This window comes from Limanda limanda, chromosome 19, assembly GCF_963576545.1.
Source record: "Limanda limanda chromosome 19, fLimLim1.1, whole genome shotgun sequence".
In the NCBI taxonomy this organism is placed as follows: Eukaryota; Metazoa; Chordata; class Actinopteri; order Pleuronectiformes; family Pleuronectidae; genus Limanda; species Limanda limanda.
The window spans coordinates 11272131-11298378 of NC_083654.1; the positions used below are offsets into that span (position 1 = coordinate 11272131).

The following is a 26248-nucleotide window of genomic DNA, read 5'->3' on the forward strand; positions in this document are numbered from 1 at the left end:
TGTAATAATTTGAAATTGAATGTAAATATTTGCCCCGGTGCAGGATTCAGCCGCAGGTGGATGAGCTTTAAACGGGCATATTCAACTCACTGCTGTGTTTGCAGTGAACAGCAGAGCAGCGTGGGCATGAACTTGGAGACCAAACATACATAAACCCAGAGACCTCTCACTGGTATCAACAGACACAAGATATGAGACAGTTTCAGTTCGTGCTGTTCCTGGATGTACAGTTCAGAGCCAGTGTTTCAGTGGAAGGGAGAGGGAGAGGGACGAAGACCAAACAGAAAAAGTGGATCTAACTAGTTCTAATGTTCCTTAAAGAAGTGCTTGATTTGAATCAATGATGAATGTGTGACAGCATGTGTGACGGGGGGGCAGCACACACCTAGAGACCTCTGGCCCCTGTGATATGTGCCTGGTCGCTGCTGCCAGCTGCTCCCACAAACACTGTAATCAGCCAGGTGAAAGTCCACCGCTTTTTTATCAAGGATTGAGACACTGGGCGACCTGCATGTGCTGCACTAAACCTCTCACAGTTGGCAGGCTTCGCAGATGCTATCTCTGTTTTCACCCAGATGGTCCCACGGGAGCGGGTCGACGTGTGAAAACGCACACAGGGGATGACGCTCACGGCGTTGATTCATTCATTCAACGTGTACGAATATTTCAGTTTCAATCCGGTTCCATCAGCACTGGCCAATCGTCTCTCTTCAATCCCCTGTGAGCAGTTCAGTGTACTACATTAGCATAGCGGTTATATCTTCCCCCTCCAATGCGGCCATTGTTCCGACATGTTCCTATCGAAGGCCTCACATTACAAGCCCACAGTGCGGCTATTGTGTCTCGACAAGGACCCTTCACACACCCGATGCCAATACTCGCACTTATTGACGAGCCACAGTGCGACAGTCAGAGTCCTGCAGGTGTGGAAATTTCCATGCGCATCCGAGCCCTGTGCAACATGCTTAGTAAGTGAAACCGACGAATCCGGAATCGCCAACATCGGGCTTTTCACTCCGCTGAGACGTGCATTTACCCGCTCAAATCTCAGATTACATCTGACATGTGTGTTGCTAGAAAGGCGTCTAGCCACAAAGAGGACAATCAACACAGATTATAAACCGATGTGAAGTCGCTTTGTGGAGTTGGATAACACGTCTCTCATGCTCACACACGTGGAGCAAAGTGTCTCCCCAGTGGGATTGATTGTTTCGTCTGTGGGACAAGCTAACTTTGATTAGACAATGGTAGAGCACTATCAAGGGAAAATAAGGAGGGGGGGGGGGGGGGCTTCCCTTTGTACACACATATCTACTTTTGGCCTCAAATCAAGGTTGCAGGCCTGGCTTCAGTCCTACAGCCCCTCGGCCTCTAGCAGCCGCACAGCAGACAAAGGCTCCAACACATCTTTATAAAAGTCGGGATTCCACCAGGGGAAAAAAAATACCATTTTGAAAGCTGCTCCTCTGTTGGAGTGAGATTAATTACAGTTTGCAGGGGGGGGGGGGGGAAAGGAGAGAAGATTCCTGTCCCCACCCTGTCAGTGGAGAGAAGGAGCGGTATGGATTCCAATAGAGAGAACATCACATGTGTCACAGGAGAAGAGGTGATGACGACACAATGACACAAAGGTGTGTTGAGAGTGTTGTGCAATTTTTATACATCAACCACCATCAACTGCTGATATTGGTTTTTAATCACTCATCCCTAATTCAATGGGATATGAAGAAACAACACAAACACAAACACACACTGAAATCACGATAAAAATATACAGTTGTACAGTTGCACTATTACAATTGGTTCGGGGGGGGGCCAAGGGCGGGTCCAGGGGGGGCCAGGGGAGGCGAGGGGGGGGCACTGGTCCGGCTGAAATCTCAGTAGTCCCCCGAAGCTGCCCTGGGCCAGAAGCCTTTTCGGGTTTAATAGAATTGCCAACTCATGACATCACTAACATTAAATATGACAATTTGTTAAGGATTTGTCTGTTCTCAACTTTTTGTTGTGCTTAAAAAAGGAAGAGTTCTCAGAATGTGGTTTTACTTAAAGCTATAGACTTAACAGTAGAGAAGGAATTACGTTAATTAGAACCTCACTGAACCAGGAATTGTGCATGGATGTTGCCCCCCCCCCCTTTGTGCAATTTTGGCGCCTGATTCAGAAAAATCTTAGATCCGCCACTGAGATATTTGGGTAACATTGTGAGAGTATTGCTGATATATTTCGGGGGGGGGGGGGGGGGGGGTAAAACTTGCCTGGGGAGTTTTCCCCTCATGAGTCACCATCTGTTTTGTCTTCTTCTTCATCATGCAACCTCTGGAAAGACAAGAGTGGAGCTGCGTGTCTCAGTCCCACAGCTGCTGTTGCCCAATAGAGAGAGAGCAGGGGGGGAGTTAAAGTGGGCTGGCCCTGCACACTCCCCCCTTACAACCCCCCCCATCCTTTATAACATTCCCTCAAACATCCGCCTTGTGCTTCACGTTATAAACAAAGCAACGCCTGTCCCACCACACTGCTGCAATCTGTCTGAAGAGAGAGAGAGAGAGAGAAAAAGTTTGTCTGGACATTTGTTTGCGGGGAGTGATCATCTCAGGACAATCAGAAGAGAAATCCACAGGTAGGTTCCTGCTCCTCTGCTTCTATTTCTCGTCAGTATTTGATAAAGAATTTGATAAGGAAGTGGGGACGCCTGCTGGATCACTGCCAGTTGTTGTTCTCAGCATGTCTGAGCACGTTGTTATTCCTGTTTGACAGTGACACTTTGAAAAGTTCAGTTTCAGCAAAGAAAAGTGTCCCATCACACTAGTGTGAGCTGGAATATATACAGAAAGGAGCAAAAAAATACTTATCGTGCATCTCAGTATTTGTTTGTCTGTGTTGTCACCTACAATGCATCAAGAGCAGGAGTTTTGTTGGTAATTTTCTGAAAGCTTGGATGCATTTTAACAGTAAGGGGGAATTTAAAAAGGAACTTGAGAGTGCTTTTTAACATGTGATCCTGGAACAAAGAGGAAGCATTTATGTCAAATGTTAGGAACACAACTAGGAAACAAGTTTCACAACAAACGATTTTGCTTTCGAACCTTTTCATTTAAAGAAAAGAATGTATAGATCTCTGCTGAGTTTCTGTGACCAAACCTATCCCACCCAAATCATAGGATCTATACATTTCTATACAGCACTGTGAAGAATGCTGTCTATTGACTTGTGGCATTAATGACAGTCTGCTTATAAGAGCATCCCCTCCATGAGTTCCTGTCCGAACAAGCATGTTCCCTGACCTGTTTTGTGAGCTGGGCGTAGATTTTCCTGTTAATTCTGCTGTTTGTGATACAGCCTTTATCCAGCCCTCAAGCCTGAATAGAAAGATTAGGACCCTGCCCTGATCTCTTCAGACGCTCACGAGCAGAAGAGGTTTTCTGCTGCGAGACACAGGAAGGTCTGATCTGACTGTAAACAGCAGCAGCTGTTGCTTGGAAGCCGCTGTGGTACTGAAAAAACAAGTGTTTTTCTCCGCATGAAATCCCCCTGAAAACAACCCACCCTCCCTCCCCTCATCAACTTGCTGGAGCAACAGAGACGGCCACATTTTGATATCTTTTACAATCTGAAAATGTAGGTCTGTGACAGCTTAGTCCAGTGTTGGCCTGCTGCTGTGCCAATATTTCAGAACCCAGGGATTTGACAGATTAAGCGAGTTCCCAAAGATTAGGGAAGCAATCATTGTTCCTGCAGATGGATGCAGCGGGCTTGTGGATTTAAAAACTATATGGAGGGAGCGGAGGAAGGATGGCCTGGCCTTGATTCCAGCCTTTCCTAAAATTTTAGATTCCCCATCCAAATCTAATCAGTGCATATGTTTCTCTGTCCCTCTCTCTCTCGTAGCGAACAGAGGGAGACCTTGAGCTCATGCTGTTTTGTAACTTGGATATTCTGGCTTTAAGTATTGTGTCATATCTGTGGATTTGCTGTGGAAAAACAAGCACTAAAGTGTTATGCAGGCACGCCACAGTGTGAGTGGGGTTGTCGACCGCCAAAAGCTCGAAGCACATTAAGTCACTGTCGAGTGAAAGCATTGGATTTTCAAAAAAGTCTACTTTTCAGGAATAAAACCCAATCAAGAGAATTAGGATTATTGTCAACACTTAAAAAAAAAAAGTAACAGATCATCAAAGGATGGTATAAGATAAGCTTTACTACAGTGTATGATATCATGGGACTATTAGTCAATAAGTTTTTGTTTCACCCAAAACTCATTTCTTTTATTTGTTGTGCAGCTTCAGATTTGTGGGTCTTCCCGAGCCCATATCCTCCCACTGCTTCCTGTTCACGATTGCATAACACAGTCTCACTTCTGCCAGGACCAAGCTGTTTGACTGAATAGTTTGTTTTCCTAACTACAGCCAGGCATGAAAAACACAGGTTTCAATATATGTGCATGTGAGAACTGGTTGGACTTGGTTGGAGAGACAATGTGCAACCGTTGCCACAGACTACAAGCCAGTTTGGAGTGAGGCCAGCTCCAAGAGAGCCCCCTGCTGCAGCCGCGACATAAAACCCCTGTGAGAAAAAAGGTGCACAGCAGAAACATCCCACTCCCCATTAATAATAATGTTCCAGGCATCTGACAGTTTAGTAGAAATCGAAGAAAAAAACCCTGCACAACTCGAGAACTTTTAATCTATTTCTCTGTGAGACACTTTTAAAAGTTCAGTTTCAGCAAAGAAAAGTGTCCTATCACACGAGTGTGAGCTGGAAAATATACAGAAAGGAGCAAAAGATACTTCAGATGCATCTCAGTATTTGTTTGTCTGTGTTGTCACCTACAATGCATTAAGAGCAGGAGTTTTGTTGGTAATCATTTCTGAAAGCTTGGATGCATTTTAATAGTAAGGGGGAATTTAAAAAGGAACTTGAGAGTGCATTTAAACACGTGATCCTGGAAAAAAGAGGAAGCATTTATGTCATATGTTAGAAACACGAGGAAAAAAGTTTCACAACAAAAGGTATGCTTTCTAACTTTTTCATTTGAAGAAAAGAAAACATACACATGCACCTAGGTGGAGGTTACTAACTAACAATTGATTTAATAGAAATTAGGGCTGGGCAAGTTAACTCGTTTCAATGGAGTTAACTCGAGTTAACTCAAGTGATGAGTTAACTCGATTAATTATTTTATCTCGCATTCACTCAGGTTTGATTATTTATTGTTTTATTGTGAAAGTCAGGCTTTTATTTTGTGAAAGTCTGTTGCTGACTGCTGCAGAACAGGAAAAAAGAAAATAATGCTGCAGAACAGGAAAAAAGAAAATAATTGGCGGATAAACAATCGAGTTAACTCATCACTTGAGTTAACTCGATTAAAACGAGTTAACTTGCCCAGCCCTAATAGAAATGTATAGATCTCTGCTGAGTTTCTGTGACCAAACCTATCCCACCCAAATCATGGGATCTATACATGTCTATACAGCACTGTGAAGAATGGTGTCTATTGACTTGTGGCATTAATGGCAGTCTGCTTATAAGAGCATCCCCTCCATGAGTTCCTGTCCGAACAAGCATATAGCAACTATTTCTCTGTGAGATTTGTTTTACGTAAACAGCTTAAAAGTCCACATTTATGTATCAACAGGCGGCAGCTCTCTTGTCACACTGCATGGGATTATCATGCTGTGGGGTTAAACCCCATGTGCTGGCCAGGTGAAGCCTTATCTCAGCGAGGGGGGAAACAGTCAGAGGTGCACGGCTGGTGGAAACAGCAGGCGACCTACTTGTGTCCGCCTGCTGTCCAGCCACACTCTGTGCAAACTGGGTAGAGTCCGCAATCTGACTTCTGTTGTCGTTAATGAGCTCTGTGTTTACAAATAAAGCTTAAGAGGATTCGGTTTTTTTGCACATTTTCTAAACTAGAGCAGTCGGAGCCGTTTGATTTTCCAACATCACGATGTTCACAAACACGCCTCCCTCTCACACGGCGTTGGAATCTCTACGGGGGATGATCTCTTGTCCTCTCCAACAAAGCTCCCGCAGTGCCATGCTTTTGAATGCCTCAGCAAAAAAAAGAAAAAGAAAAAGGAACCTGTTGTTTGATACTCCTCTTCCTCTGTGGTGCTGTGAGGTCCGGTTGGCGCCGGTCTCCGAGTCAGAGGAGCGTGTGTGTGAGTGTTTGTGTGTCCAGGGCGTATTCTGCCCGACAACCGTCATCTCCACACTTGAAACCTGATGAATCTCTTCCTTTAAAAAGAGCATCCCGGGCCCCTGTAGGTTGATGTTGACGAATTGTCTGCGCTGGCTGTGTACAATCACACACACAGAAGGACAGAGAGCACCAAACAGATAGAGGCTGCCTGAAAAAAGAGCAAACATAGCGACTGCAACTAAGACGAAACCGAGACAAACAGAGGAAAGTGACAGAGCTAGGGCGCCAGCAGGGAGCTGAAAAGAGGCTGGGGTTGTGTTGGTGGGAACTCTGCTTCCTGTATGTGTTTGGGTCATTTAAGGCCTCCTTCAGCCGGGGGAGAGAGGAGGGCCGACCCCTGGCTCTCAGGAGCCACCAGGGGCCAGCACACAAAGAACCCTCTTAACTGGCTGATTTGATTTGCATGCAGGAGCTGCAGCCTGTTCGCTCTCCTCCAGATCAACACAGGCTGGCGTCTCTTTCTTAACATGCCCAGTTTTACTTTCTCTCTCTCTCTCTCTCTCTTTCTCTCTATCTATCCCCTCTCTCCTGAATCCTTCTCGCTGAACAGGCCCTTAGTGTTCTTTCTTTTTCTTTTTTTATATCTTGAAACTGGGAGGGGGTCGCTTCAGTTTTCAGTAGATTCTGGCTCCAGCTCAATATTTTTATTCATGTTCGAGTGGCGTGACAACTATTCTGGGTGCACATTTCCTCTTTGTCGTCCTCTTATCTGTCCGCCCTCGGTCTTCCTGCCCGAGCACTGTGTGTCACGTCATGTGTGTGAGACTCTCTGTTCGTGTGTCTCTGTTGTGGGCGGCTTACTGGGTGTGGCCCGCTATGTGGTCCAGTCTCTGCATGCTGCGGCTGTGCACTTGTGTGTATTCACTTCTGTTCAACTCTCTTTTATTTGCTCTGTGAAGAGTCATTAAACTTACGAACACACCCACCTCAAAGTTTTAAAGTCTCAAAGTTAAAATCTTTTCTGCACCTTTTAAAAAAAAGAAGTTCGAGACTCAAATAGTTTGCAAAGTCTTATATTTGTCCTTTTGCTGCATATATTATCCAACATAACTTTTCCTTTCTCTGAACCGGAAGTATTTTCCACGTGAAAGGCCGTAAACCTCAGAGACACAGACTGAATCAGCTCCTCACTGACTCTCCTCTCTGACCCCTGCAGGTTCTGCAACTTTTGGAAATGGATGAAATCCAGGTTGAGTCCAAACACCTGCTGGTGGACAGGGAACTGCCGGTATGTATCCTGATCAGAGCCAAATCACAAACAAGTTATTGATAGTTCTCATAAATAAGTTTTAACCTGCTCAAGGAAAGTTTAGTGCTCAGAGTTGTTTGATTTATACCTAACAAGTCACTCATATAGGTTATTTATAGACTTGGGGTTGGAGATGCTAATAACATTATAGTTACTAAGTTTGTTTAGTGTTTCAAACACTTAATAATGATGAATCTCTTACCACACATACCCAATTAAAGTTTAATATTCTGGGGCACTGTTCATTCAAAAAAGTGAGATTAAAGATATTCATGTAAATGATTGTAATTAATGTGTGATTATGATGTGATTGTTTTTTAGTATCTTGATTTTACTTGCACCCCTTGTTTTTAAGTTAAGTGTCATCGTGCATTGTTAAAGGGGTATGTAAATAAAATGTAGAATTATTCATTATCGGTATGGTAAAAGGATGATTTTTATTTAAATGAAAACTATTAAAATAAAAGTATTAAGTGAGTACTTGCGCAATCCAATACATTTCCTTTTTTAATTTAAAATTGTTTAATCTTCATTTACATGAATACACACTGTGACACAAAAAGTGCTTCATTTTCTTCCTATTTAATTAAGCAAAGATGGGTGTGAAAAAACACAGGGAATTTATTAAAATATCTTTTAGAATAAAAACTTTATAGATCTGTATCTGGATTTGCATGTGTGCCAAAAACATATCAGAACGATGGCTGCAGAAATAATGTCTGCTCCCCCAGGGATCAACAACAGTCACTTTGAATTCCTCATGTAAACCACTGGTCAAACATTCTCTGTGCCACTCAGGTTTCTCAATAAAGTTTGATGTCCTTCATAACACTTCCGATTCTGATGCTGTTCAATCATTATAACCACAGTGATGGGATGACGCCCCCCCCCCCCCCAGGATATTAGATTGAAGTTGTAATTGCATCAGTTTTACATTTTCATTGCTCTGTTCTTTCCTTGCAGGGCCTGAGAGAGGCTGTGCAGCAGCTTGTTATCAAGGTACGTTTGCACACATTTCTTAATCCCGCCACTTGCAAACCGAGCTTTAATGGCTGGTGCTTGACTTTCAGATGAGACCTATAAACAGTTGTTTGCACAGATGGTTTTATTCCGTGTTTTATTATTTGAACTGGTCTAGTACCATCTAGTGGCTGACATAAAGACACTCTTTGCTTCATGAGTAGTCGAGTCTGGTTGTAGTGGCTCGTCCATCTTGGTGATGACCTTTCATCCGCTGTGATGTTATTAGGGCTGAAATCTAATTGTGGCTTCGCTAATTCAGTCAGCTGCTGAAATGATGAAACATTCCCTGGTTCTGGATTTGTAAGATGCAGCTACTGTGGATCAAACCATTTCCCTTTCTCCTCCCGGGCATGTTCACGCACTCTCAACGAAGTTTTCATCCCCTGTTCATTTGTTAGTAAGTTTGTTTGTGGGTAAGTTTGTTCAAAAACAACTGAATGAATCTCCACAAAAGATGGTGGAAGGAAGTGGTATGCGTCAGGGGAGAACTCCTTAAAATTGTGTGCTTATCCCGATTGAACATTGTGAGATTGGTCATTTTACTATGTTTCCCCAGGGAATAATTCATGGATCTGAATGAAAATACATCAGGCAGATTTAGGGAAATGAAATCCATGAATGTGGGAAATTTATTGTACCTTGATTGACTTTAACGGGACTGCTGGACCTTGGGGGAGGTTGGTGCTCCACTGCGCTCTATTCTAGTTTCATATGTGTCTGCTGCTGAGTCTGGGGGCTTCTCAGCACCTTGGACAGCGTCCAGAGTCAGACCCTCACTGTCAGAATACATTTGGTGCTGAAAAAACCTTATGCTCAAGATTTAGAGCATGAAGGTAAGGACTGAAATACCTCAAAACCGGCTTTACTTAGTGCTTTCATCGTCTTTGTTGTCATGGGTCTTCTGGTCAGTGGGCAATGATCTTTTGACTTACGTTGCTGTTAGATATGTGACCTGAAGTATTCGGCGCAAATCTTCTGGTGTTTTTGCGACGACTGAGCTTCCCACAATCAGGGGAATAGGATTAACTGAGACCGGTGATATCCGGGGGATTCACGCCTGACTTTGAGATGCATACATGCACCAACGCAGGCACACAAATCCTTCACCTTTTCCCTTCAAGCTTTATAGATGCATGTACAGCGCATGAACACACAAACAAACAAGTACGTGTCGCCTTGCAGGATTATCTCCCTTGTGTAGCCCACGTGCTTGAGTACGTTCTGCAGGGATGGAGGGCAGGGCGGGCGTGGTGAATCCTGTGATGTTTACATGTACGTTACGTCCGGTAAATAGGTTACACGCATCCTTGGATGTTCCTCTAGTGCAGATCTAATGCAGCAAAGACTGGTTTGAAAACCATCCAACAGATCATCGTGTACAGTTAAGTAGACGAAACAGGTCAGGTCACCATGGGACAGTGTGTGTTTTTTAATAATTCCATTCCCAAATAAATAGTTTGATTTAAAAATAAGTTTTTGGGTTAAAATATAATTATTTTAAAGTATATTTGTTAAAAAATAAAAAGTCTTTTATGACATTAGTAAGTTTCCAAAGCCCTCATCCTATTAAGTCATATCACAGATTCAGTCAGTTATTGACTGTTAATAAAGTATTTTTTTGGGAAATGTTTATAAGTTATCAAAAGTCTTCCACACTTTCATTTAAATCTGCCTTTCCTTTTTTAAACCGTTAAATGCCACCAATCTCAGCTATTGTTTGGAAAGTGTTTCCTGGAAACCCTTCTGAATATATCAACTGCCATCTTCTCCGCACTCATTCATTCAACATATTCCCCCTCTGGCCACACATCCATACTTACTCATCACGTCAACACAGTAGCCAATGGGCCCTCTGTCTGACATTGGCTGATCCAATTTAGGGATCACTTCATCTAGAATTAGCTTGTTTTGAACAGTGTGCAAGGCACCATGGGAGGCCAGGGGCTTAGGGTTGGACTGGTAAGCAGTGGGAGTATAAAACACAGCCCTCGGCTTCAGAGCTGAACAACTTCAGAGTTTCATCAGCTCCTGGATCTATCGCCGCTGCAACCGGTTTATTTTTTCTCCCAGTATTGAGCAGTGTCGAACTCCTCTGCTGCAGTCATGGTTCTGGAGGATTCAGATATGGAAATGATTGTCACTGAGATTGAAGTCAGTGTGAGTAGACTGAAGGCTGCGTTCAAGTAGATTCTAGTGGACTTGTTGGATTATTATCATTTTTTGCAGCTCATTAGACAGAACGGATCAGACTTTAATCAGTGGATGATATTTACAATGATTTTCTAGTTTGGTTGGAAAGTTGCACTGCAGAAATAATCCATAACTACATGAGGAAATAATGCAGGATTGTGTGAAACACTTATATTGGAAATGATTGGACATTTAATCTTATTTAACAGCACTTTTTTGTAAGTGTGGTGAGAACTTTTCCTATTTTTGGGAATTTATATCTGAAAGTTTAAGTATATTTACCTGTCGTTGTTTTTGCCTCTACAGGAGCACGATGTGGAGACTCCTTATGGAAGAATCCACTGTACGATGAAGGGGGTTCCTAAAGGGGAAAGACCCGTCATCCTCACCTTCCATGACATCGGACTGAACCGTAAGCTCTGCTCCTGATTCTGCTCTTTCTATGCGAAACATCTGTTGCTGTGCCTAAAGCCTGTGGCTGTTTGGAATTACTGTACCATGTGGGACCAGATTAGGGTCCACTGATCTAACTTTATATTATTGAAGCGATTGCACCAGAGTATCTCAACTCCTCCGTAATCATCATCAGATTTATGAGACAAGATGATGAGTAGTAACACCTACATGTTGTTCAAAAACAACTCCGAGTCTTGTTCTCAGTTCACCTGAGGTCCTTTCCACTCCTCAGCCAAGTATCACTTATCCACCTACACCCCTTTTTTTTCCTATGGTTTCTTTTTTTCCCAGACAAAACCTGCTGGGACACGCTCTTCAACCATGAGGACATGTCAGAGATCATGCAGCACTTTGCCGTGTGTCACGTTGACGCCCCTGGGCAGCACGAGGGAGCAAACACTTTTTCCACTGGGTGAGCCAGACGCACAAACACACACACACGCATGCACACTCGTAGACGCACTCCATGTATGTCAAGCAGTCTGTGACCTTTGACTCGACAAGTAAATCACAGCGGATGTACTTAAGACAACCTAATTTTGCATGTGTGTTGTTGAGACGGGTGTTTATCTCGTCCCGACTAATCTCTTTGCTTTTATGGTGGGACTTTGCTTCGTGTTAAAAATACCTGGACAGTGATCTGAGGACAGATAGCGAGGCACAGGTGGCTGATATCAAGGATATAAAGAGCATATTCAGAGCAGTGATTAGATAGTGGTTATTATTAAATTGATAACTGAAGCTTTGTAACAATAAGCTTTTTGTTTTCCCAGATACGAGTACCCCTCAATGGACCAGGTCTCTGAGACACTCCCTCTGGTGCTGAAGCACTTTGGGTACGTTGAGCTGCAGTTTACTCACACTCACCGCTCACGCTCATATTTAAGATGTCTTCCAACCTGTTCTAACAGTATCCGTGTCTCTCTGTGCATACCAGGCTGAAGACAGTCATTGGAATGGGCATCGGGGCGGGCGCCTACATTCTGACCAGATTTGCAGTGAGTTTCGCCCGTTTGAACCTCTGAATCAGGCTTAATACATATGAGTTTTAATCAATCCAGGATTAGCACGGCCGGCTAAAGTGTTTCTACGTTTTTGCTGATTTTGGCAACATAACACAGCTTATTGCTTGAGCCCACTGAGCCACAAAAGTCTCAGGAATGTTCCAGCAGTCAACACTAGCACTGTGCTCGGTAGGAAGTCACACTCTGTTGGCAAAGGCCTGACGGAGATACAACATTAAACTCCCTGCTGCAGCTTTCTCTATAACTCAAATATGTGTGAACTAATATGAACAGAATATAACGTTTATTCGACCAGAGAAGCATCTGTGAGATACAAATAGTGAGTTACAGAGAGACAACACCAAAAATGTCACAAATATAAAAAAATAATTTCATCCAAAAAACCAACCTAATTGACATATTATAACCACCCAAAGAGGAATCTAAAAACCTTAAGAATTAACTGAAAAGGAGGAGATGTAACAGGTTGCATGAATTGAACAGAACTAGAATGGCACTTGTATCTAAGACATGGCTCAACAGTCCCCTTCAAATCAATCAAGAAACCAAAATTATTCTGAGGGATACCAACCAAAACCTTTAGAAAAGCCCTTTCTTGTTAATTTTAGGAAATACTGTTGTAGAAAATTGTAAGGGTTCCTCCCTGACCCGTGTAGCATCTTTCCACCAAGTTTTCATAAATCTGTCTGGTAGGCGGATGCATTATGATTCTAAAATAACACATAACACATACAGCCAGAAGAGGTAGCACCTAGTTATTCTATTATTTATCTATTATTTGTATTTAAAAGCCAATACACATTTTTTTTGTTACAGTAATAAATCACTAAGTTCATGTTAATGTGTGTTTTAGCTGGACTATCCAAACTTGATGGAGGGCCTGCTGCTCATCAACATCAACCCGTGTGCTGAGGGCTGGATGGACTGGGCTGCACACAAGGTAACACACAAACTCACACTAGCACCTCATACACACCGAATCATGGGAGAAGGATATTGGACAGAATAAGGTGAATGATGTTTTAAATAAATTCATATCTGATTTCAGCTCAGTGGCTTGGCTCACGCAATGCCCGACGTGATCATCGGCCACCTCTTTGGAAAGGTACTGATTCAGACTCTTTCTCAGGATACAGTAAATCCCATTCCCACCCCACTGGTGCAGGACAGGATGTGGGTAACTCGCTCTTCCAGGTCTTTGTGAGTTAGTTAACAGATGTTTGTGCTTGACGACCACAGGAGGAGATCCATCACAACCAGGATATGATTGCAACGTACCGCCACCACATCCAGCATGACATGAACCAGTTTAACCTGCATCTCTTTATCAAGTCCTACGAAAGGTAAACACATCGATGCATCAGGCCTTTGCATTATGTTGAATTTGTAAGCCTGTATAAAGGTGAAATAATGCACCACATAAATCATAACCTGAGCTGCAACAGGTTGTAGAATCTTAAATTCTTATTCACAAGGTTTTCTTTCTTTCTTCAGTCGAAGGGATCTGGAAGTTGAGCGACCGGTCCCTGGAAGCCACGTCAGAACCCTCAAGTCAGTTTCCAACAAGCAACATCTTCACGTGCTGCATATTTCTCTTTAAATCGAAAAACATAATCGATAATATTTGACCATCATTTAATGTGCGATTGCATGTGTCTCCTCATCCAGGTGCCCCTCTCTGCTGGTGGTTGGCGACAGCTCACCTGCAGTGGATGCTGTGGTGAGTTGACGTTCACACAGCCGTTGAAAACAAGGCTCTTATTGCTAATGATCAGACCTCCCACCACTATAACCCAGCAAACTCGTGCTGGACATGTTTTCCATCCAGTTCGGGCCCATGTTTAAACTGAGGAGATGTGCATGGTTTAGCGCTTACGCAAGAAAAAAGTTGGATTTTGTATTAAAATTCAAATAATAGTACACTTTTGGAACAGTTTGTAGCCTAACCCTAACCCTTTTATAATGTTCAGTGTACAAAATACCTAAATGAATATATGTATTTATGTGAACCTGCAGGTTGAGTGCAACACCAAGCTGGACCCGACAAAGACTACCTTGCTTAAGGTAAAGGAGCCTGTTTCTGTCCTGTCACCCCCTCCCCTCCTCTCCCCCCCGCCTTCTGTCCCATATCCTTGCTCAGATTATAACAGCCTTGATGGAAATGCATCGGCTGATAAGATTCCATTGGCTCAGCATCTACCTGGTGACATATTAACCCGAGTTAGGACAGCTGAGTGCGTCCTGAGAGGTGTGCATGCATGAGGAAGCATTCTGTTTGCCGCTGACCTACTTGTGGTGGCCCGTGATGGCCTCTTATGACCCGCGGCCAAAACCAAATGGCCGTTCCAGCGCAAATGGCGGCCATTTATTGGGGTTAACTGTGCACTGATTGGCGGTAGCAGGGGGAAAGTGTTCCTCGGGTTCAGGTGGGACGTGCTGAGCGTAACGGTGGGCAGTGGCGTGGAGCCACTTCGCTGTGTGAACGTCGGAGCACCGGCATCGCTAACGGCTTTGTGTTTTCCCTCCTCTCTCCAGATGGCTGACTGCGGTGGCATGCCCCAGGTTGACCAGGTGTGTACGTGTTCTGTTTGTGCGACACAAAACCACACTGATGTTGTTGTACAGGGCTGCATAATCAGTGCAGAGGGTCAGGTGGACGGGTGCGAGGCATAGGAAGGTTGCACCTAAGAGCATTAGCAAGTGGCAGACGTGCACCACATTTGTCAGGTTGTAATCCTCCGCCCTGGGCAGCACCTGCTCATAGCAGCTGTCATATCTCAGACCCGGAGCAGTAAGCTGCCGGATGAGAGACCGAGTCTGTCGGTGATATGTAAACAAGTGTGATAATTAATGACAGGAGGACTGATCTGATCATTTCCCTTTTCTGTGTTCTGCTCCTCTGCAGCCAGCGAAACTGACAGAAGCTTTCAAGTACTTCATTCAGGGCATGGGATACAGTAAGTATTCAACACACGCAGTATTTATGTTTTATTCAACTGTGCCACTAACTACTAGTGTCACACGGCCAGACCTCATCCAGCCTCCACACGGCTGGAGAAAGTCAGGAAATCTCCCAACACACGATGTTTAAAAGAAAAACATTGTGTTTGCTGTGTTCAGCCGGCAGAAACTGACCTTACTGCCACCTTGTGGTGACACGAAGTTTGCATCATCGTCTTCACCCCATGGTGTCGGTTGTTAATAAATGACCCGAGCTCTCACTGAGGTGTAACTTGCACTCAGTCTGAGGTCAGCTGCAGGTGTTTACTGCAGTCATTCATAAAATTCAATTATTATTTATAAGATTTACTCTAATTATAAAGTAAAATGATCCAATATTAAGTTTCAATCGCCTCATCGTAGTTTCCTACATACATTTCTATTTTGTAGTTTCTAAAGTTTCTAAAAATGTGATAATGATCACTTATGGTCTGTGTTATAAACTTCGTTGTTGATTTGATGCATTTTATTCTATTATGTGATTTGATTCACTGGATATCAAAATACATTGTTTTACATAAATGCTCATTATAGCTCTTTAAAAGATTCACCTGCAAAGTAACTAGTCACCACAGCTGTCAGATAAATTTAGTGGCTAAACAATTACATTTCCATCTTAAACATTGTGAGTAAAGAAAGTAGGGTATACGGAGGATCGAGACTGCCCAAATCAGATAAATAACTAAATTCATAAATGGAGAAATATATAAATGTACATAAATAGTGTAAAGTTATAGAGGAAAGAAACTGCCAATAGTTTATTTAAAAATGTAATTAAATAAATAACTAAATGTAGAAATACATTAATGAATAAATTAGTCAATAAATACATATAGAAGTACAGAAATATCCCTTTTTCCGCACCGAACTACATATTGCAGTTTTGATCCTCGATATAAAGAAACCTCATGAAATAAACTCTAAATTACACAATTGCACAAAATCAAAGCTTCATTCAAAACAGTGCATTTATGTAATCTTCCTCTTTCCCTCCTCAGTGCCGTCTGCCTGCATGACCCGCCTGGTCCGCTCCCGCACCGCCTCCGGCACCAGCGTCACCTCCTTCGAGGGGAACCGCTCCCGCTCCCACACCCACGAGGGGAACCGTTCCCGCTCGCACACCAACGAGGGGAACCGCAGCCGCAGCCAAACCGCCGAGCACCCACGCGGCCGCTCCCACACGGGCGGCTCCATGGACGGCCCGGTCGACCAGGCCGTGCCCAAGTCCACCGAAGTGTCCTGCTAAAGCGAGCCTCCATCCCCAGGACACGCGCAGCTCTCAAAGGTCCCTTCGGTTCGTGCTGCGTTGCCTCTAACCGACACACACACACATTGCTACTCACACACACATCTAAGCGAAGAGGGACACAAGGGTGGCGTAACCCGGGTTTGTAAAAACGCACAAAGGACACTCACCTGCAGAGGAGTCAGTGCAGCTGAGAGGCCCCAACTAGAAAACATGAGGTCTTGAGTAGGAGGTCAAGGGGTCAACTGTAAGCCTGTTTTATCATTCTGAGGGACTCCAACACATCTGAACTGCTCCTGCGCTCCGGTGTCAGGCGAGTGTGTCGTTAGGGACAACGCAGCATCTGGGAACACCGAATCAGAGATTGTCGGAGAAAGCTGTGGACACCAGCTCGTACATGTATCGCTCATAACCTCTCATACATATATAAAAAGAAAAAAAAGAAAATTGTTTTAAATTTCCATTTCTGCATTTCCTCATCCTGTTTGTATCCATTTTTACCAATATTGACACAGCTTTCTTAAATATACCTGACTGTTTTCTGTTCACTGTAATTGTCTGATCATTTATCTCGTTGTTTTCCATGTCTGACGTGTTGTCGTTGGTACGTAGGAGCAGATTTATAGACGTAGAGAATGTGGAGGCACTTGTGGATAAATCTTTAAAATAAATAGCAGTTTGCTTTTCAAATTGCGAGTGTAACTTTGAACATTAAGGGACGTGCATCAAGTTTATCATTTATATACAACGAAAAATGTTGTTTCATCTCAGCAGTGTCCATTATCCTTGATTTTTTATTTTAAAACATCTTGTTATTTTAACTACTTTTAACTCAAAGATACATATCCGTCATGAGTCTGTCAGCTTCGCCATTAATCAAAACCACTCAGAAACTCAGAAGCTTTTTATAATGGATCGTGGCCTCATACAAAAAGGTTTCTTTCCTCTTTTTTTTAAGATGATTTCTATGCAATCAATCACAATGGAACAAAGATGTGCCACGGAATCGTTCACTCTTTAGACGAGATGCTCCTACGTGGTGGTGGATTATTTGGGGGGGTGACGTGTTAGGTCCGCATGTTAACATGAGGATAGCCGTAGAACTTACCTGACACCTTCTACTCCCGTATTTTACTTTGCACTACAGCAGCGTTTTTTTTTCTTCCGCTTGGTAGAACACAAACATACAGCTTTGTAAAGATTGCGATACACAACCGTCTAATGCCGTAGAAAAGCATTAAAATGACGTAACAGTTTGTATTTATTAAAAAAACGACAATAAAAACCTTGTAACAGATCTTCCCTGACTGAGTCTCTTTTTTTATTTGTTATTTTTATTTGTAAAGAAAAACTCTCAAACGTAAGGCTTTGTCTTTGGCATTTCACTTAAAGAAAAATAAGGAAAACATATCTTCAGTAAAGCCTCATCATGTATTCGACTTGTGAGTTTACAGATGTTCCCAAAGCAGCTGGAGAACATCACATATATTATTACATTACCGAAAGCTACATAAATAAATTAAGCCTTCAATATTTCACACACTCAGTGGCTGAATATTTTCATTTGCAAAGCACATCATGCTTTGTGAATCCATTCTGGAGACGCATATATATATATATATATTTCATATTTACAGATTTTTCCAATAGGAAAAAAAGACCACATGAAAATCCCTTCCCTCCGTCTGACACGTTACAAATACAAAAACACTGCATGAGAAAAAGAAGGTGGAGCTAAGTCCGGACGTCCTTTAGCTGACGTGGCGCTTCTTCAGTTCATGACTTCTGGGTAACCATAGTAACTCTCCAGCCCAGCGAAGATGTCGTTGGGGTTCTTGCAGCTGAGGTTGCAGAAACAGGCCTGGACCCACAGCATCTTCCAGGTGAAGCCCGTCCCGTTCGGACACTCGAACTCCACGTCGATGGTCTTGGACTTGTAGGGGATGCAGCAGCGCTCGTCCGTGCAGACGCCGCAGTATTTGGGCCGGTACAGCTTCTTGCTGGTGCAGCCAGAGATGGTGAGGTTGGAGGGCTGCTCCTCCCTGTAAATGTTCAGACACTTCTTCCCTGGCTGCAGGAGGAAAGGAGGAGAAATACTTTGCGTTAGTTCAAATAGTCGAGCCTGGTTTGATTGCTTCAGAAGTAGGGCTGCAAAGGGGCGGAAAGTTTTCGGTAAATTTCCGGAAACTTTCCGGAAACTTTCCATGGGAAGTTCAGCTCGGGAATTTTGGGAATTAAAAAAAAAAAAAAAACTACGCAAATTTGACGCTGAGCAATAAAAACATCATTCAAAACTCTATTTTAAAGATGGATGGAATGCAGCATAGGCTGCACGTTGAGTTTCAACCCTCCACTGTGCATTCTTCCATCACATACAAAGATAATTCCCAGCATCCTTCACTCTACAGCAGGGCTATTGAGGCCTGCTGTAGTGTGCAGGACTAGTCAGGTAAGTTTCGATGATATTACTGGGGAAAATATATAAGCATGCTGATTGAGGATTGTTCATCTGTTCATCTAGCCTATTTCCATTCATTTATCCATCAATTGTAAAATGTGTTTACAGATGATTCCAATTGTTTGTCTAACTATTTATATCTCTGGCATTGCATTAGTGTTTTTTTACAAACTTTTTTCTCATCTTATTCTACAGAACAATGCCACGTGCACTATCTCATGTGTGGAGACATTTCACCCCATCCAATGTAGAAGGAAAGGCTGTGTACATTTGCAAATACTGTGCAAAGACCTATGTTAAGAATGACAAAACGATGCAGAAGCATAAAGTCAAGTGCACAAAGTTTCCTCAGGGCTCAAATCAGCCTATGACAAAACAAAATGTTTATATATATGTCTGTATATGACAAGGTAAATACAGTTAGTATAAATTACCCACAACATTTCCAGTTCATTCCCGTTAATTCCCGTATATTCCCGTATATTCCCGTTAATTCCCGTTAATTCCCATGGAAAGTTTCCAACTTTGAATATTCACGGAATTTTGCAACCCTATTCAGAAGTCACCATCAGGTAGTACCTTGATGTGTTTGGTGATGTCCACCTCGCAGGGCCGCAGGTTGCAGAGGCGGGACTCTTTGACCAGCTCACATTGCTCGTTGGCGTTGGAGACCCTCAGGGACAGGCCGCGGCCACACGTCTGGGAGCAGGGGCTCCAGGAGGTCGTCTGGGAAATGCAGTTCTTGTGCCAGCTCCCAGTCTCAGCTGTCAAAGCTGGATCAATAGGAACAGATGAGAGTTTAACACATTGATCGACATTGTTATGATTCAAGCTTAACGCCCTTCAGTTTCAACACTATTGTTCTCCTTCCAATGAGCACATCTGAGAGATTGTGTTAAATAGCCCAGCAAATACAGATTACTCTCATATTAAGCGTCTATAAGGAAATAGTGACCCTAATGAGCCAATGGTCTAAAAACACCAAGACACTAAATGTACAATAAAAAAAAACTGACCAAAGAAGCAAACACTCACGTGGGACAGAGAATAATAATAGTTTTATAAAGATAAAAAGGACTAAAGTGATTCTTCATCAGTTGTAGATTAACCTCTTTTCTATTGAAGAATCAGTAAATCTGACTGATGACTAATTTTAAAATGATTTGAACTGATCGAGAAGCCCAGGGGAAATTTAACTTTGATTGACTTTGTGGACAACTTTGGTTTCTTTGTGATATCTATTTTTCAGCAAGGACCAGTTGCGAAGGAGTACTGCATCGCCTGGTACAGTATGCGTTTCTAAATTAAAATCCTCAAACAGAGTTTTCTGAGTGGTCTGGCTTTGATTAAATTCCATTTGCAACACAAAGACGTCTTCGTTCACATTCTTCCCTCCGTGGCTCAGAGCGCCACTGTGTGCTAAACGACTGGAAACTGGACGACACCCAATAACAGTGTGAGGGCTTCAACAGAAAGGGATCGGTCTGTCCCTGCACACACACACACACACACACACACACACACACACCACACACACACACACACACACACACACACACACACACACAAACACACACACACACACACACACACACACACACACACACACACACACACACACACAAACACACACAAACACACACACACACACACAAACCTCATGATGCCTCTGGACTACAAACTGTGCTCAATAGACTTTTAACTGCACATTTTAAACACAGCTGCTGCTGTTCTACCTCTTTTACTTTTCCTCTAAAAATCCAAAGATTTGAAGCTACATGGAATCAATAATAAGTCATAGAAGTTGATTTTTCATCTCCCATACCCTGACATATGTCCTCAGAACTCCATTAAATATAATCAAACTCATGTTGACAATATTTTGGAGTAGGGAAGATTCAACACTTAAACGTTACACAACTCTGAACTTTTTGCATTTCAATGAGCTGGAAGGAAATTAAGGGATTTGGTCAAATGTCCATGCGGGTTAGTATGAAAAGGCCCAACTTCACCAAGCAGAAGACGTGTCCTACCCTCCACTGCGTGTCGCGGCGCCGTCTTGCGCCCCCTCTTGGGTTCATCACAGATCCACTGCTCACAGCATTGTCCCCGAACTTTGACCCGACGTGGGGTCTGGCACCACACCCGGGGCGGCTGGGACTCTGTGCACACCGACACGCAGCCGATGGCACCGTTCACACACACGCACTGGTATTTACAGCTGGGCTTGAAGCTCTGCCCATTACGGTAGATCACACCGTCGTGCTCACAGCCGGTTCCCACCATATCTGGTACCACAGAGAGGAAGGACAAGCAGGCACACACTGAATGCAAAGAGACAAACAGGGCAAAGTGCAACTCCTTGGAAGCTGCATTCATGACTTAGTATTTATGATAGAATAGTTATGAACGTAGATGAAATATCTGTCACATTTTAGGATAAATAAAAGTCTGGTTTGCTACTTTCATTTGCTGGTATCACAAGAGTGATGCAAACCTGGAGCTACGTGACAAATATCACAAATATCAGTGTGAGAGAGGCAGTTTGTTTGGAGTAAATATAGTTAGTATGAACAGCAGGATTTACTATAGACCAGACAGAAAAGGGTCAACTGCATCCACAAAAATGCAGTGAAGAATAAAAAGCAATGAAATGAATGAAAACATACATTAGATAATGACATTATTAGAGCTTTGAATCACAAAGGATGACATTGTAGCTGCAAATGTAACTGTAAAAAGAGACTACATTGAAATGCACAAACCAGAATCCTCTCTTTCAAATTCCCAGAACTCAGACTCTATTGGAAAAAGGTTGTTTCCGTATGTGTTTTCTAAAATTGTAATCACATTTGTGGAGATGTAACTTTTGTCACCGTATTCAAAGAGATTTAAATTCATCTCCGCAACCCAGTGCAGTTTCAAACTACATACATTATTTCCCAGATTCAAATCAGGTCCATGTGACCACTGAAAAGTAATCAGTTAAAGGTACAAGTTGAAGGGAATCCCTGAAGGTGTTATGTAATGTTCACATGGCAACAAATGCGCTACATATTTAAATATAGCAACTACAAACTGCTGAAATAAGCAAAAACCACATAAAATAACATATCACAGCAGAAAATGTACTGAGAGCCTTTTGTTATTCATTTGTTGGGTTGTTGTTTTTGTGAGTGACACTTACATGCACACACTCCTTTTTCGTACCTAGGCTTGTCCGAGCTGTAGTCACAGTACAGTCCCTTGTGGTAGTCGCACGTGTCGGCCTCGTTGCACACCTCGCCCACCTGCCGGGCGCAGGTCTTGCAGCAGTCACAGCCGTCCATGAGGAGGCTCACACCCGGCGGGCAGGCGGGGGGGACCCCCGGACACTCGCAGGGCCACTTGCAGTACTGTGTCCGGTTGTAGGGGTCCGCGTATGGGGACGTGACGCCTGTGGCAGGCGGCATGGCAGTGGAATTCTGGGAGAAGGCCTGGAAGGAGGAACATGGACAATTGAAGCATGAATGACTTTAAAACAACTTTCTTAACAAAATAAGGAAGTTTAACCACAATTTCACGTAAATATAATGTTTTTCTCACTCTCTGAATAATTGTATGCTCATTTTACAATTAATGTTCCATAATATACCATAATGAATATACAGTACAAGCTTTGGTCATCCCCAAACGGAGTAGCTGACAAATCTCTGTGTTGGTGAAAATCTAAATGTTATCTTATTAAATGAGAGGTATTTGCCCCCATGTGGTGTGGCAATATTTTTAATATCTGTAATCCTGAATTATTTCGTGTCCAGCCCTCTCTTTATTAATTCTGTCTCCGCTCCAAAAGCTTTATAATCACTTTTTATGCGCACCTCTGCCTCGCCGCCTGCATGGCTGAAAACATGGCAGCCTGCTTATGTGTGGTCATGCTGTGCCATAAATTAAATTGGTCTATAAAAATGAATTAAACATCCAGCGGCGATAATCTTATTACATGTATGACAAAGTCTTGTACGTGCTTAACACTTCAAAGGTGTTTCATCAACACTTAGAATGTGTAATCCTGCCAAACACAGAAACACATCATCAAGATCTCTCCTGTCTTACGAGCCGCTCGCCAAGATCACACAGCAAAGAGCCCAGCAGCGCTTAAAAACAGATGTTTCCAGTGAAACAGGCCACACGGGGCACGTTACAAGCCCAGAACTCTGGGATTGGTTTTGGAGAGTGGATGCATGAGTCTCTGCAGAGGAAAAACTTGCCCATTTTCAATTTCGTTTTATTTTGTTCACACAACAAATAGAACATTTCAGAGTTGGAATTGAATTCTGCTTGTTTTGAGAACATGATGTGCAGGAGAAAGAGCCAGAGGTAGGTCTGCAGGTTTTCGCTCAGGGAGTGTGGAGTTGAGAAAATGGAAAGTTTCTGCAAATGCTGTGATTAATGATGATTCCTGAATGAAGTAGTAAATCTAACGTCCCTCATAATTACCACATTATGAACTGGTCTAGAGAAGGAGTGAAAGATTTGACAGGATGTCGGTAATGATCTATATCCTCATAAATCATAACATGATGGGTAGTTGATAGATGGAAAGATAGATAGATAGATGGATAGATAGATAGATAGATAGATAGATAGATAGATAGATAGATAGATAGATAGATAGATAGATAGATAGATAGATAGATAGATAGATAGATAGATAGATAGATAGATAGATAGATAGATAGATAGGTAGATAGATAGATAGATAGATAGATAGATAGATAGATAGATAGATAGATAGATAGATAGATAGATAGATAGATAGATAGATAGATAGATAGATAGATAGATAGATAGATAGATAGATAGATAGATAGATAGATAGATAGATAGATAGATAGATAGATAGATAGATAGATAGATAGATAAATGGATGTACTTTATATACACATATGCACATGTATTCATATACACCAGCACAATTAATATGCGATACATTTTCCAAGAGCAGGCTTAATCATCTCATGCATGTCGTATACAGCCATCATTTGTTCTCAGCGCTCCAATGAATCTATGTTTATAACAACAGCTGCTTTTTGTGGTGTTGAAAGCTAATGCAGATAAATTAGTTTTAATAAGAACAGCGCCACCAGACCATTACTCAGAGTTAGGTCAGCCTGCAGCGATCAGGATGAATTACAGAAAACAAACAAACATAGATTAATTATGCAAACAAAGAAAGAAAAGCAGAGAGAGGTGAATGTTTCATAATTAGGTAAACATGGAGTGGGCCTAATGCAATCGTCAGCCTGAAATTGTTCATCTTTGCAGATTAAATTTGGCTTTATTTAAGTGTTTAATCATTGGGAAGAAATAATCTCTTGATCTCAAAATGTCCAGATTTCATCTTTGTTTATGTGTCAACCAAGCCAAAAAAAATAACCATCATCTGGTTCCATGTTTTCCAGGGTGACCTCAAACTGTTTGGTTTTGGTGTTGTGGTGATTGACAGCTAATAAGAAGGGTTGTTCTCCCTCTGCAGGACTGATGAACCCTCTCCCCCTGCCGCTTTCATCTTTCGTTGCTGTCTGCCTCTGGTCACGACACATGGCCTCTGAGAGTGAGTGCACGAGCATGATCCCTTCCTCAGGGGAGAGGGTCACATTTGAAAAAGGAAACCTTTCCAGATATCACCACGGGGCAGTGAAGAAGCTATCACCTAGATGTTGTTTATAATTTCACAGAAGACCTTAATTTTAATAACAATAACAATTATGACTTAATTTTGATAACAAAAAAAACATTTTACAATTCCTTTTGGAGAACTACTCGAGTATAATATATTTACTTGATTATTGTTTGACGACTGTAATTGCTGTTACACCACTAGGTAAATAGGTTGTGAATCTGAGCAAAACTAAAGTGACTTTTAAATAAATATTAGACTGATCCAAATCAAACAAATATTGACCCAAGAACTTTTTTTATTTTGTTTTGCTGAGCACACAGTTTCCAGATGCAAAACAGATGTACTAATTTGTCCAAGATAAAAGGAACAGGAAATCATAACTGAAACTGTTTCCTATACAACCACAAGGTGGCGATATAATATAAATTGAGACTGAAAGTGAGACTGCATGATGGCAACTGCTTTTACTGAGCCATAAAGTTGCCACTGGTTTCAATTTAGAAGCCAATTAGAAGATGGGTCATCAGCAGGATGCTCTCTGTGGAATTAGCTAAATAAAAAAATTGGGATAAGGTCATTTTGGATTCCTAATTTATTACTAAGCATACAGCTCTGCAGAAACAGCCAACTGAGTTAGATGCATTTTAAAACGAGAACCCAATCAGACACATGTGGAGACCCTCAGGATGCAGACCAGTAACACTGTGCATTCATTTTAACAGGAGCTGGGGAAACTGGAAGAAGTCACTTCAACCTACTGTGGAGTTGGTCACTGCCAAAACTCCCTCCCATAAGATATTTGTATTATTATTTCATGGATAATAATATGCTACTATACTCAGTGGAGATTATCAGGATTATAATTTACCTGATCCCCCTACAGACCCTATGCAAACACCACTGTATTCCTCCCGAGGTCAAGAGCAAGATATAGACTTGCACTGACAAACACTGAAGCAATAACACAATAAAACACCACAAAAGACAAAGCACAGTCTAATAAAGAAATACTATAAAAAGATGTGGGTCAACGATCCTTCATCCCACCTGTTGAATCCCGCCTGCTGCTAGAATCCACAACAGGAGCCACCTCATCACTGGTGGAGATGTGCAGATGCATTGAATCCAGAATTGGTCCCGTTTAAAAAGCAGGTGCGCTCCTTCCTGCTCCGGGTCCCGTGGCTGTCATCCCGTCCCGCACCGCAGCTCCTCTGCCCCGCGTCCCGGCCCCACAGCCTGTTAAAGAGCTCCGGCTGACGTAAGGTCTGAGAGGACGAGCCCCGCAAGCCTCTGACAGGGGGACGGTTCCTTTCCTCCTCTCCCTCCGCTCCACTTTCACCCGGTCCTCCTCCTCCTCCTCCTCCTCCTCCTCCTCCTGCTCCTGCTGCTGCTGGCAGACCCTGTGGTTTGGGCGTGTCCTGGGATTATCTCTCCTGATGTTTCAGAGGACACTAACTCATCCTGTCCCATCTCATCTGGGCTTTTATGGCCTTTCTATACCTCCACCCTGGCATGACTTGGAAAAATAGGGGGAAAAAAGCCACTGAACTGCAACTAATGTGTTGAGAAATGATTTTGGTTTTGACAGGAGGGAATAAATATACAGTACAGGTTGCCTTCCTGCTGCCTGCGGGGTCTATTTTAAGGTCGGGACAGTGTCTGGCCCGCAGATGTTCACTTTAAATCAATGATGTCATTGCCACTTTTCTTTCTTCTCATTTTCCTGGAAGTTTCTTT

General features: G+C 42.7%; 2 protein-coding genes across 2 annotated transcripts; one reads left to right on the plus strand and one right to left on the minus strand.

Annotated features, from left to right (window-relative positions):
- Positions 1-2479: 2479 nt before the first annotated feature.
- ndrg1a (N-myc downstream regulated 1a) lies at positions 2480-17685 on the plus strand. The gene is made up of 16 exons (XM_061093298.1): positions 2480-2617; positions 7356-7427; positions 8412-8447; positions 10968-11073; positions 11409-11529; positions 11891-11953; positions 12055-12115; positions 12996-13082; positions 13191-13247; positions 13382-13485; positions 13637-13693; positions 13811-13862; positions 14159-14206; positions 14678-14713; positions 15048-15099; positions 16141-17685. The coding sequence occupies exons 2-16, from the start codon at positions 7374-7376 to the stop codon at positions 16386-16388; spliced, it is 1182 nt and encodes a 393-aa protein (XP_060949281.1). The 5' UTR covers positions 2480-2617; positions 7356-7373; the 3' UTR covers positions 16389-17685.
- Positions 17648-25785, minus strand: ccn4a (cellular communication network factor 4a). The gene is made up of 5 exons (XM_061093299.1): positions 25559-25785; positions 22034-22322; positions 20880-21134; positions 19426-19619; positions 17648-18459 (listed from the first exon to the last, which is right to left on the minus strand). The coding sequence occupies exons 1-5, from the start codon at positions 25604-25606 to the stop codon at positions 18160-18162; spliced, it is 1086 nt and encodes a 361-aa protein (XP_060949282.1). The 5' UTR covers positions 25607-25785; the 3' UTR covers positions 17648-18159.
- Positions 25786-26248: the final 463 nt, after the last annotated feature.

What these genes read in the sequence shown, in the direction of transcription:
- ccn4a (XM_061093299.1), bottom strand. Translation starts at nt 25,606, where the DNA reads ATGAGGTGGCTCCTGTTGTGGATTCTAGCAGCAGGCGGGATTCAACAG. An exon ending in CAGCAGGCGGGATTCAACAG is followed by an intron (nt 22,323 to 25,558) that starts GTGGGATGAAGG and finishes TCCTCCTTCCAG; the next exon opens with GCCTTCTCCCAGAATTCCAC. An exon ending in GCCGCGACACGCAGTGGAGG is followed by an intron (nt 19,620 to 20,879) that starts GTAGGACACGTC and finishes CTATTGATCCAG; the next exon opens with CTTTGACAGCTGAGACTGGG.
- ndrg1a (XM_061093298.1), top strand. Translation starts at nt 7,374, where the DNA reads ATGGATGAAATCCAGGTTGAGTCCAAACACCTGCTGGTGGACAGGGAA. An exon ending in TTTATCAAGTCCTACGAAAG is followed by an intron (nt 13,486 to 13,636) that starts GTAAACACATCG and finishes TTCTTTCTTCAG; the next exon opens with TCGAAGGGATCTGGAAGTTG. An exon ending in GCATGCCCCAGGTTGACCAG is followed by an intron (nt 14,714 to 15,047) that starts GTGTGTACGTGT and finishes GCTCCTCTGCAG; the next exon opens with CCAGCGAAACTGACAGAAGC.